Source organism: Leishmania martiniquensis, chromosome 17 (genome assembly GCF_017916325.1).
Source record: "Leishmania martiniquensis isolate LSCM1 chromosome 17, whole genome shotgun sequence".
Lineage (NCBI taxonomy): Eukaryota > Euglenozoa > Kinetoplastea > Trypanosomatida > Trypanosomatidae > Leishmania > Leishmania martiniquensis.
Genome location: NC_090152.1, coordinates 461,843 through 474,277, shown reverse-complemented (window position 1 = coordinate 474,277; position 12,435 = coordinate 461,843). Strand labels below are relative to the sequence as shown.

General features: G+C 64.7%; 1 protein-coding gene across 1 annotated transcript; it reads right to left on the bottom strand.

Moving 5' to 3' along the window:
• Positions 1-11,323: 11,323 nt before the first annotated feature.
• Positions 11,324-11,575, bottom strand: LSCM1_05579 (uncharacterized protein; the record flags this gene model as incomplete). The annotated part of the gene is made up of 1 exon (XM_067323029.1): positions 11,324-11,575. The coding sequence occupies one exon, from the start codon at positions 11,573-11,575 to the stop codon at positions 11,324-11,326; it is 252 nt and encodes an 83-aa protein (XP_067179664.1).
• Positions 11,576-12,435: the final 860 nt, after the last annotated feature.

Genomic DNA, 12,435 nt, shown 5'->3' with positions numbered 1-12,435 from the left:
AGGGCTTGATAGACAAGCTTCAACTGCTGCTCCCAGGGTGACTCGTCGTCACCGTCAGCCGCTGCCGCATGCTGCGGCGAGGATGGTGGGGTGTGCGAATTCTTTAGCGGGTTCGTCCGATGGTCGCTTGTATCAGCTGTGATGCTCTCGTAACGCGTAGGTATTGTTGGGTTCCCCTGCGCTGAGAAGTTCAGTAAGGTGTTCGTGGGCGCGTCTGGGGCCTCCGCTCCGCCTACTGCTGACGTAGCGGCGGCGCCGGCGGTTGTGCTGTCCGCTGCAACCCCAGTGGACGCCTTGGCAGCAGCAGGCGCACTACCTGGATTCCCCTCGTGTGCGCGACGGTGCGTCACCACCAGTGTATCGTACTGCATGAGCGCCTCCAGCAGCGAAGAGACCCACACGTTGCAGTCGTTGCGCAGCAAGTCTGGCACCGCCCAGCACAGGGCATCAAGCACCTCGCAGCATTGCACAAGCCCGCGCGGCGACATCGAGTTCCAGCTGCGGCGCAGGAACACGTTGAGCAGAGGGTACATTGGGCCAATGCGGCGGCCGGCGACGAGGACCAGGTCGAAGAGGCCCTGCAAGAACAGCTGCCTTATCGCCTCCGAGGAGTCGCTGCGCTTGGCGGCCTCCGTGGCCCTGCCCACCGCTGACGCACCTTCCCCCCCGTGGCTCGTGGCAGGGCTGCGGGTGCTCGAGTGCGGCCTTTGCGCCGCGGTGGACGACGACCCATGCGCCGCCTCCATCTCGCGCGACCGCGTCTGACGCTTCTCGAGGAGGTCGATGACGAGCGTCAGCACCGTCGGCATGTAAAGCTCAAGATGGTGAATCGCCACGGTGTTGGTTAGAATATCCATGATGGCGGCCAGACACGTGCACAGGCCTCCCTGCGTCTGGCCCATCGTCCCATTCACGTACCCAGACACGGTGCGCATTAGCGCGCGCAGGACCGTGTCGCACCATGCGCGCGCCGTGAAGGGAGAGAAGCGGTCAGCTTTCTGCAACTGCGCCAGTGCATCTGCGGCGTTGTCAGCCCTCTCGTCTCGGTCGATCCACCGTGAGCGCGCTGCCCTGCCGCGGCCCAGAACGCCAGCCGACGAGGAGAGCGGCGGCAAGGCGTAGCGGTTCTGCGGTCGTCGCAGCAGTGCCGGTGCGCGCGGCGCCGCCTCCGCGTCCCACGGTTCGATGGTGCTGATGGTGCCCAACAGCTGCAGCACAGCCATGGCAAACTCCGTCACGACAGACGGCTTTCGGTACAGCAGTGAATGCAGACACTCCACCACCGCCGGGAGGTTCTGCAACGAAGCGCGCGCCCACCCGGTGAACTGCTGCAGCAGACTTTGCAGAGCTGCCACCGTCGCGAGCAAGCGTGCCGTATCTCCGTCGCCGTCCACGAGCTGCTGCGCCACGATGTCGAAAAACGGCGCGAAGAGCGCCGAATGCTCCTCGGTGCTGTCCTCGCGTAGGGCGACGAGGAGGTGCAAGGCCCGCAGCACCGACCCACGCGGTGAGGACGCGCTGCGCAGCACCGACGACACAATCGACAGCAGCTGCGGCAGGTAGAGATGCATCGAAAGCTTCAGTCGAGATGCGACGAGGGAAAGCACGAGCAGTGCGTCCTCGTGGATGTGCTCGGGCGGGGCGAGGGTCGGGGGCGCACGAGCCCAGCTCGCACCCGTGGCGGGGGCTGCCAGCCGTGCAATGCTACTCGTCAAGTCATCCGTGTATTTGATCAGCACCAGCCGCAGACGGGGAAAGATCGAGGAAGGGTTCAGCGGCGCCAGAGCGCAGAGGAGCTGCGCCGCCTTGCTTCGATTCGGCATGTAGCTGTCCCACAGCACCGTGAACAGCTGGTGCAGAAAAGGCTCGTGAGGGTAGAGTAGAGGGTAGGTCTCTGGCGATAGGCTCTCCAGCGCGTACTTTCGAATGAGCGGCTCCGGGTCGCAGACGGCCAGCTCCACCAGATGGTGCACCACCTCTCGCAGGGCGTTAACATGGGTGCGACCGTGATGCTTCACCGTGCAGACCCGCATCGCTGGTGCTCGTGTGGTGGCAATGGGAACAGCCGCTGCCGCTCCCCTGTCCAGCCTCGATGAGCCGCCACCGCGAAGGCCCTCTGCTGTCTGACGGGTCAGTGCATGGGAGGGAACACAGACCTTCCCCGCCTGTGCCACCGCTGGTGCGCTAAGGGCTGTCAGACACGGCAGCGCGGTCGCCCGGCGTACGCCACCACCGGTGCTGCTGCAGCTGTTTGCAGTCGTGCGTAGGTCGCGGACTGGAGCACGGGTGACGGCGGTCGTCACGCTGCCACAGGCCAGCGTCAGCGCCGTCGGCGGGGCGGCAGCGGTACCACTCGCGCCGATGGCCGGCATGGAGACGTGGTGATGCAGCAACTTCTGATCTGTTGAGTGCCAGCAGTCCGACAGCAGCCAGCGCATGCAACACTGCACACACTCCAGTCGCAGCTGCGCATCTGGGTGTCGCAAATATGGAAGGCACACCTCGAGGAAGAAAAGGGTGGTACCCTCCCAGCTGCTATAGAAGAGACTCATGGCACGGAAGCAGTGGTGCTTCATGAGGCGTGTCTGCACCGCCTGCCGGCGCTGCGCGGCCACCACTGACGCTGCAGGGAGGTGCAGTTGTCCCATGTGCGTCGAAACGAAGGGGAAAAAAAGCTGGAGATTCAGCTGACTCCTCCACATCGGATGGGCTGCGGCAGATGTAGTTGGCGTAACACGACGCGAAGACGGCCACGGTAGCACACCGTGAGTCGCCGTTGCCGCCGCTGCGGGCGAGGCCGCGGCGCCCCGAGCCGGCGCAGCTGATTTGCTCCCAACCGCCTCCTCTTCGCGAGCGCCCCGCTGCTCCTCCTCCGAAGAAGCTTGGGGCTGTCCTCGACGAGAGTGGTGCGCCAGCCTCACACCGACCGTCTCGGCCTCTCGCGATGCTGCCGTCGCCGCGGCGTTGACGGCTTCATCGCCGCCTCCGTCGCTGGGCCCGTCGTCTGGGGTCGCAAGGACGACGGCCATCGCCCGCACCAGCTCGGACTGGCACACGCGAGAGAGGGGCGGGTAGACAGCACAGATGCACAATGCGGTGGTGACGGATGCCATCGAGAAGGGCCGCCGAAGTCCCAGCTGCGCGAGCCGCGCCACTAGTGGGTAGCACCGACGCGCACAAGCGTCGTCCGGCATGTTGTGCGAGAGGAGAACCAGCGCCGGCATTGCAAGGCGCTGATACATAGCCCGGGCGGTGATCAAGCGCATCCGCTGCATAACCGCCTCGCACTCCTCTGCAGTGGCAAGGGATACAGGCAGTGTGCTGCACTGCTGCTGTTTATGCTGTGGCACCAGCAGCTGCGCCGCGGACGCTCGTGCATCGGCGCTGAAGTGCGTGGCCACCGCTTCAGAGGAAAGGGGAGCGGAGAGCAAGAGCGGCGGCTTCTCGGCTGCGGAGGTGTGCAGCAGCAGTGTATGGTGGAGTAGCGGATAGAGCCTCTGGCGTATGACGAGCTCGTAGACAGCAGGATAGCGCTCCGCCACGGTCGTCATGAAGAGAACCGCGTTCAGCAACTCTGTTCCGTCCACGAGGGCGCTGTCTTCTGCCTGCCAACTCGCCAAAGGTCGGGCAGGCGGTGTCGAGGGGATGGCAGTGGGAGCGGTGTCCATTGGCGCTGCCGCAGGTGGCATCGCTGCCTGTGGCTTAGCGTCGTTGGGGGTGTCCCCCATGTAGGAGTGATGTGAAGCTACGTCAGACTCGTGTGGCGCTGACGAGGAGGGCAGAGGGGTGCCTGGGCTCCGATGTGCTGCCACATCTGCCGGTTCCCCGCGACCACCGTTGACGCCGAGGTGGTCGCTGCCATCACGCAGTCCATGCGACAGGAACCTTACTGCTTGGATAGCGCGGTTCACGAGCAGCTGCGTCGCCGCCGTCACGGTGCTGGCAGAAAGTGCATTCGCATAGTACTGCGAAAGGAGCGGCACTACGCTGGTGAGAAGGACCTCTGCTTCCCTGGTCACGGGCACGGCACTCGCGTGACGCGTGGCCGCCCTCGCGCCCTCCGCTGGGGAGGAGAGTGCGGTAGGGCTGACATCGTCCCAACACGGATGCACGCAGCGCTCCACCACCCGCGCCGCGGCCCACGAGGGTAGGAAGAACGCTAAGCACGGTGTCTGCGCTGCACCGGCTGCCACATTCAGTCGGCCGTCGGCAGCGCCAGCAGGTACGGTAGGCGGCGGCGGCGGCGGCGCCATCGTGAGCAGCGTCGCGCCCACATGGCCGCGCCCACGCACACGTGAGCGCAAGTTGTCAGCGGCACTAAAGTCTGCCGCCGCGGTTGTGGAGACGCGCTCCCCGCACGAGTCTGTCGCCGGCGTCCAGGTGGTATCGTACAGCCCACTCTGACGCCCCGCCATCGTTGCTGACGCAGCGAGACCGGCCGTACCATGCGCGCTCCCGGCTACAAAGCTCATGCTCTGAGAAGACGTCCGATCCGGCGTCGGCGCTGCGGTGGCTGTAGCTCGTGAGGCTCTTGGCGGGGACACGCAGCCCGACCTCGTATCGGCACCGCCACTGACGCCCATTGCGGCGTTGGGTACTGCGCTCTGCGGTGCACTCAGCGGCAGCCCTGCTCTTGGCCACAGCAGAGGCGCCACTGGAAGCAGCGCTGTCGTGTTCGTGCCGAGAGTCGGCGCGGCGGCCGACACTTTATCCCCTGCTGTCCTTGCCGTTGCGCCGAAGGCCGCCACGATGGGTGGTGCAACACATGCGACTGGAGGCATAAAGACGTTTGTCGCAGCTCGCTCCACACTCTGCCACTCCGGGTCCGTTTCACTGGCGGTGGACACGAGAAACTTGGCTCGGCGCTGCGGCACCTCAGCACGGGTGGCAAGCGCTGTCATCGTTGTCGACAGCATGGGCACCGACTTACCGGGCTCGCCGGTAGGGACTCCAGCGATCCCTTGAGTAGTGCCAGCATCATGCGGTATCGCCATCAAGCCAGCAGTCGTGGGTGACGGGTACAGTATCGCGGCCGGCTCATTAGGTAATTCGAGGCGGCCCGCCAGGGCGCCCGAGCCCGCCGCTGCAACGAGGCTCTCCGGCGTCAAGAGCGGAAGAACGGCGCCCTCTGTGAGAGACTCAGCGTCGTCCCACACGGCCCCACCCGACATAGGGTTGAGGTGGCGCGGTAGGGGTGCCCCACTGAATGGAAAGGTGGAGGCCTCGGCGAGGTCGGCTCCAAGGGAGGTCGCAGTTGTCGTGGTCGTCTCACTCGGTTGCCGTGGCGCGTGACTCTGCACGTGGTTCGGGTTCGTCTCGTCCGAGAAGCCTGCGATGCGCCACGCACACAAGAACGCGCCCAGTGTGAGCGTCGACGCCGCCACGGTGGCCTCCAGTGTCTGTGGCTGGCCAGCACCACGGAGAGCGCGCGCCAGCGGTAATGTCCAGAGAGCCTCCCGGCTTAGCGCCGCGCCATCGAAGGGAATGTCGCCCCATAGCGCGTCGCTGAATGCCGACGACGACTCCCCCGGACCTGCGGCCGCCGCAGCTGCGGAGCCGAAGCTTCGTCGCTGGTGACGACGCTGCGCCCAAGAGCCCGAACGCAAGAGTGGCGAGCAGGTTTCGACGGGCTTCCGAAGTGAGTGGAGCTGGGATGGCACGTTACCGCGACCTCCGCCTGCGGCAGCAGTCGTGGCAGCGACCCGTGGCGTGAGCTGGGAAGAGGGCGGACTAGGGCTTTGGGCCGGTGAGCCACCTCCGCCAGCTGTAAAAGCTGTGGAGGGTGGCACCTGCGGCAGCCCAACGTTCCGCCGCCGTGCAGCCGCTTCCGCGTGCTCGGACGAGTCAGCATCGATCGATTCACGGAAAAGGTCGTCCAGAACCTCAATGAGCAGTGGCGGGGACGAGGGTCCCTTGGCAGCGAGGCGGCACGCCGGTACAGCGCACGCGGGGAAATCCGCGGCAGATGACGAATACGATCCCCCAGGCGCACCACTGAGTGCGTCGCCTGTCGGGCTCGAGGCCCCAGTCCGGTCGCCGCGGTGGCGAACGATGGAAGCGGTGGCTAGCGGTTGTGGCTGCGACGGTACAGGTGCTGAATGGACGAAGCGCCGCGCAGCGCGCTTCACCGAGACCCACATAGACTTTGCAATAGCGCGGTAGGAACGCGTTGGCGCTTGCGGCGCCGGTGGAGCGGATGTGGCAGCTGCTGCTCGCAACGCGGACGGGCTGTTGTCCGTGGGGTCGACCGAAGAAAAAGGCTCCGTCGCAGAGGAGGCCGCAGCGACTCGAGGCGCGCGATGCGGCGGCGCCGCGTTGTTTGCCGTCTCGGTCACAGCTGACTTTCCGACGTTGCGCGGAGGCCGATTAGACGGGCTTTGAGCGCCTCCTGCGGCTGGTGCTCCATCCTCCTGCGCGTTGACACCGACAGCAGCAGCAGCAACACCAGTAGGCACCTCCAGAGCGCGGAAAGGACACGCCATCAGGTCACAGCTAACACTCTTAACAGCATTGCTGGCAGAGTTCGAGGGCGGAGAATGCGTGGCTGCGGCTGCCGCCGCGGTGGTGCTCGTATTCAGAAGGCTGCTACTGCTCCCACCGGCATCACCACGGTGGTCCGCCTCTGCCGAAACTGCAGCACCAATGGATGCGGCAGGGATGGGTGGAGAGAGGCTGAGTTGCGGCTGCGGCTGCGGGCCTGCGAAGAAGACATTCACGGCGTTGGCCACGACATTCTGCACCGGCAGAATCATGTGCAGCTCCAGAGCAACCGTGAATAGGTCCTGCATGGCGTTGGCGGCGAGGTCGCGCAACACTCGCCGTGGAGGCAGCGCGGTATCGTCAATGGTGTACAGCTCCATCAGTATCAACCAAACTGCGAGCAGGAAGGTGGGCAGGCGGCCACGCAGAAGAGATCGGTGCTGCAGCAGCACCGCCGCCGTGCGGCTGCACAGAGTGCTATTCTCCATAGTGAGCGCCAACACTGCGCGCAGCATGAGCAGCCCTGATACGTACTCGGCGTACGTGCGCCCATGGCACAGGTACGTCTCTATGAGCGCTAGCAGCTCCTGTGTCATGTGCGCGCAGTCCGCCGCCCCGGCCCCGACGCTGGGCCTATATAGGGAGCGCCACGCCTCCATCGCCAGCAGGACGATGCCGAAGCGCGGGGAGGGCAGGAAGAAGCGAATTTGATTGAAAAAGGACAGTACGCGGTCGCTGTCTGTCGTGCCGGAGAACCGATAGGGGGCGGTGGCCATGATGAAGTGCAGCGCGACCTCCCGCTCGCCGCGCGCGATGAAGGCTTGGACGGTGTGCTGGACATGATGCAGCAGCGTCCCCCGAGAGAAAACCCCTGTCCCTGCCGCTGGGTCGTACATCGTCGCCGGCGCGGTGGGCATCGCAGACGCTGGTGCCGATGGCAGGACTGGGGAGGCTGGCGGCCTAGACGCAGCCTCAGCGGGGCCTCGTGTGGTTGGGGTGGTGGCGGCTGACGCAGGCAACGGCATCGCCGCCGCCGATCGTTCCTCCATGGCGCGCAAGGAAAGCGAAGGAAATACCGGCGTGCCGAGGCGCATGCTTCCGCCATGGCTCAGCCAGCTGGGGCTTGCAGCCGTCGCTGCCGCCGTGGATGTTGCGGCGATGCCTCCAGGAAGGCTTACGTTGGCAGGCCATGAGCCACCGCCGCCACCTCCGGTGCCGATGAAGTTGGCGGGGTCGTGATAGGTCTCTGCGACGTACCCTGCAGCCCCTGTCGCGGAGGCGGACATACCTGCCGAAGGCCCCTCCGCACAGCGGCAGCAAGTGGAACAAATGTTCGTGGTGCCCCCGCTGCAGACACACGTTGCCGCCGTGTCATTGGTAGTCCCATCGCCGGTGCTGATCGCGTCGGTGCTGCCCTGCTGCCGGTCGCGCTGTTGCTGCTGAAGCACCTCGGCCGAAATCGCCTCAAGCCCGGCACGATACCGCACCGGCAGCTGCTCGTAAGACCGCTGCGCACATTGCAAGGGCAGTGTGCGGTAGTTAGCGAACACGTTATGACGCACGGCGAGACGGAACCCCTCCACGTCAACCGGCGGCGGCGCGGATGACATCGCAGCATCGGCTGCCGTGCGCCCCCCTGGTTCACTCTCTGCCCCTTGCGACAATGCAGTAGCGGCCGACGTCGCAGTTGCTGCCGAGGCAACGTCGCCTGGCCCCCTTGATGAAAGACGCCTGCGCGATGTGTCGTTACGCTGCTGTGCAGTGGACTGGTGGCTCATCCCTGCATCGCCGCTGCCAGCGCAGTTCAAGTATACTTCGTCATCGCCGGCATCGCACAGCGGTCTCGTCAGCGCCGTCAGATACAGCGACGAAGCCGGTGCAGCTGTTGGGGGCGTAGGCAAGCCTGTCTCGGCGCTGCCCGTGTTCGCCGACTTCATCGGTGCTGCCGCCGCTTCCTTGCCGCCGTTGGCACGGGAACGGAAAACACGAAGAGGGGCACAGCAGTGGTCACAGGCCTCTCCAGACACTCTAGCATCGTCGCTGGCCGCCGCGCCAGCCATCGCGCCCCCCGTTGCATGGTCAGCAGACAGAGACGTGGAAGCGTGTGCGCGGTGGTGGGCCGTCGCCCTCCGCGCGCCGCTGGTCGGCCTCACAAGTAGGCGGAGGAGCTTGCTTTGCTGAGCGCTGAGCACGTAGTCGCGGTGGAGAACAACCGCGTGGCTCAGGCCCTTGGGGGGGAGCGAGGGGTCCTCTGCCGAAGGCTGCGCGATGGCTTCCACAGCGGAGGCCACTTCGTCAAGGCGGCAGCGGTCCAGAAGACCAGCAACATAGCGCAGCGCCTCCTCATCCTCAACGAAGTGCATCAACGGCGGCACGAGAAGGTCAGTGTCTGCCTCCGTTACCAGCGTGGTGACGGGTTCGGCAAAGCTAGTGTGCGAGCCTCCTCGTCCGCCGATGTCATTGCCCTCCCGCCCGCTCACCACAGGTGAAATGCCGTCGCTGCCGTGATCGTGGCCCACAGTACTACCAGCGGGGCGCCCGCGGGCGGAAGATGAGGGCCTCGCTGTCGGTGACATAGGCCCAGCTGCGCAGGCCAGGGATCCGCGGTGGCCAGCGGCTCTGGCACGCGGGGAAGCGTGACGCGATCCGGCCATGGCCGCTCCCCCGGCTACCGCCTCCCTCCCAGCCGCACCAGCCGCCGCGCTCACAAGCCAGGGGCGTGCCTCGGCACTCCACGTAGGCAGCGACGGCAATGTCGCCTCGGTGCCAAAGGCATCTGCACCGATCCCCCCACCCGGCAGCACCGGTGAGGACGGGGACCCAAGGCTGCCGTCTTCCTGAGCCCGCCTGGCCCTGGCAAAGGCAGCCAAACCTCGCGGCCCACCGCTGCTGCTGCTAGGCGAGACTGAAAAGGCGGACCAACGCGAAGCCATCGGTGACCCAGGCGAGGCAGGCGGCAGAAGCGGAGTCAGGACGATGGAGGAGCCTGAAGAGGAGGGCCGCCCCGGTGCAGCCACAGCGTGGAGGTGACTGCCTCCGCCAGCCCCAACGCCGCGACGCGTCGCCACCATCAGCCTGGACCCGTCCAGTGGGCCTCCAGTGCTGCGAAGGCCGGGTGCGGCCCACGTGGCAAGCGCGGTGGAGCTCGTCAGCTCCTGCGCTGGTCGCGTAGCGGCGTATGAGTCATCCGGCACGGATGGGAGGCTGAAGAAGTGGGTCGTAATGTGCGCAAGGCGCAACGGCATGATGGTGACAAGTTGGCCGAAAGCACTGCTGAGGACAGCGTCGTGCTGCGACTCCTGAGAGATCCGTGGGGCTGAGCGAAGAGGTTGCCCACGCTTGTTGTCCACCGTCACCGCGAGGGCAGAGAGGAGGACGGGATAACTAAGGTTTTCGACGGATCAGAGGGGACCGCCACTTAGCCCAAATGGGAGCGCGCGAAAAGGGAAAATGGCGCACAAAAGGGAACACAAAGAGAGCGAAGTTCGACCCACGGCCAAGCAGCGCCGTACGCACACGACAAGCGGGCGCGCTGTGAGGTCCCCCCCGTGAGTGCGGCGGCGCACCGCCGGAAGAGGCGGAAAGACCTGCGAAATCGAAACGCGAAAGTGAATGGGGAGGAAGAATCACCGCGCCAACAGAGGATAGCGAAGAGAGAGAGAGTGCGCGCGAGACGCACCGGAAGCTGCGGCTGGCAGCTGGCCGCAAGCGGCACCGGTAAGGCGGAATCGGTCGGGGACGAAGAGAAGGAGGGCTCACAGCAGCAGTAAAGGTCATACGACAATCTCTCGATACGGGTGTGCTTCGTGCGATGCGCGTGCAGTGGGCGAACTTCGAGAAGTATTCCTCTTGGAAGCTGTAGGAGGTTAGTAGGTGCGGCGCGAGTGCATACTTCCGCCTCTCTTTGCCTCCATGAACGAGCGCGCGCGACCCTATGAAAGCGGCCCGACTCCGGCGAAGACGCTCACGAGCACTTCTAGGCCACCCACGCCTGTAGAGGAAGGGACGAGAGAAAGCAATGCTGATCGTGATGATAAGGCGAAACACTGCAATGCGACGAGAGGCGAAGCGGGAGAAAAGGGGGCGAGCGGAGGGAGGGGTGCTGCTGAGAACAAAAGGAAATGGTGTAGGCAATGAGCGCCTTCGCCACGCGCGCATCAGCGTGAAGCGGGCCATGATGATCCCCGGGGGTGCGCGTTAGGGGAACGTTGTGCCCAGAATGGAGCAGAGGTGGAAGAAAGACGAGGGATGGCGGTCGTGCAAGCTTGCACAGGAGCGGCAATCGCAGTAGCAGCCGTCGCACATCCTTTTTTCAGCAGAGCCGCGCTCAGCTCCTCCGATCCCATTAAGGCCTCCCTCTTTCTGTTTGTCCCGCAATCCCTCTCAGGAGTGAGGAGCGCCATGATACGCCGAAGCAATGTGTCAGGGGGATGGGGAGGGCAATGGAGAAGAGCGGGAAAGGGGTGCAGTCACCGCCGCTTCAGTATTGGCCGTGTTGCTAGGCTCTTCAAAGTGTGACGGCCATCGACTTAGTCAATAAGAGGCGCCCAGCTTCCGCCCAGGGGGACCGCTTCCTTCTTCGCTGTTTCGCACCGCCACACACCCGCGTACGCGCACGCACACACCGTATTTATATAGAGAGAGGGAGAGAGGGAGAGAGCGCGCGACGCCGCGTTCAGCGGATGCGTTCCCTCGTGCGTGCGTGATTGTGCAATGAAGGCGGCGCGGAAGGTGAAAAGAAGGAGCGGGGGCGGCCTGCTCGAGTTGAAAGAGGCACCTAAAAACCACACCTGCTGGACTAGCAATGCCCCTTTCCCTTCCCTCTCGCCCTCTGAAGCGCTCCTCACTGGACCGTCGGTGGCCACGGAAGGTTCGCGCTCGACTGGATTTGGGCGACGGGGAGGCCCTTTGGCCCCAAATACTCCTCCAGCGCAGCCACCTCACTCGCGTAGCGCGCCACGCTCGCGCAGACCTGCTGGAACCGCACCGAGTCGTCAGCGATGAGGAAGGCGCTGTGCCGCGCACATGCCAGCGCCGCGCACAGCCCACCGATGGCAAAGTACTTGCTAAAGGCAGCTACTCGGGCACCACTCATACTTTCTGCTGGCTCGCCCTAAAGAGATGTTGCCGCGCGCTTGCGCCCTGTCCTTGTCTGTGGATACGCGTCCGTTCGCATACGATCGGTGATGCACTTGGGTATCCTTGCGCCAGTTGCGGCAGATGGCAGCGCGCCCACTCGTGACACTGTGTGCCCGCTGTGCTCTTTGGTCACGGCAGCCGACTGGAGAAGGGAAAGGGAGGGAGGAGGTAGAGGAAGGGGAGGAGAAGCGCGGCGGAGGGTTGCACCGGCCTACACATCAGAGGCGCGCGCCTACGCATGCGTGGTCATTCCTCGATTACGCGTGTCTTCGCCACGGGTACGTGTCTTTTCCACCGTCGCCATCACGCAGCCATTTAGTCCTCACGCGAGGATGCGGAGAGAGCGCGTGAAAATGTGTTTGGAGGGGTGGAGGGGTTACTTGAGAGGACGATGTACGCCTGGCTGGGCACACATGCACGTCTGTCACTCGATCCAATGGGATCGCACGTCAGCGTGTAGAAGGATGCGTAAAGCATCACCTTACCTACTATTTCTTCTTCTACCCTGCCTGCCCGCCTCCGCGCACCCACGCAGGTGTGTCACATCTCCTCTCTCACCCCCTTCCTGTGCGCGTGTCCCATGCAGTTAATGGTTTCACTTGCCTGCGCCTCTGCATGCTGCGTTTTCGAAGGCCTCCCACTAAACGCTGCGCTCAACAAGTGTGTGTGGAGGAGGGGGGAGGGGCAGAGAGCCATCACACAGGCACACACACACACCTTTGTTGAGCGCCAATGTTGAGACCGAGAGAGCACAGATAATATATAAAAAGGAGGCCTTTGTCGGCGTAGCCACGGATGGCATGGGCGAGGAGTGTG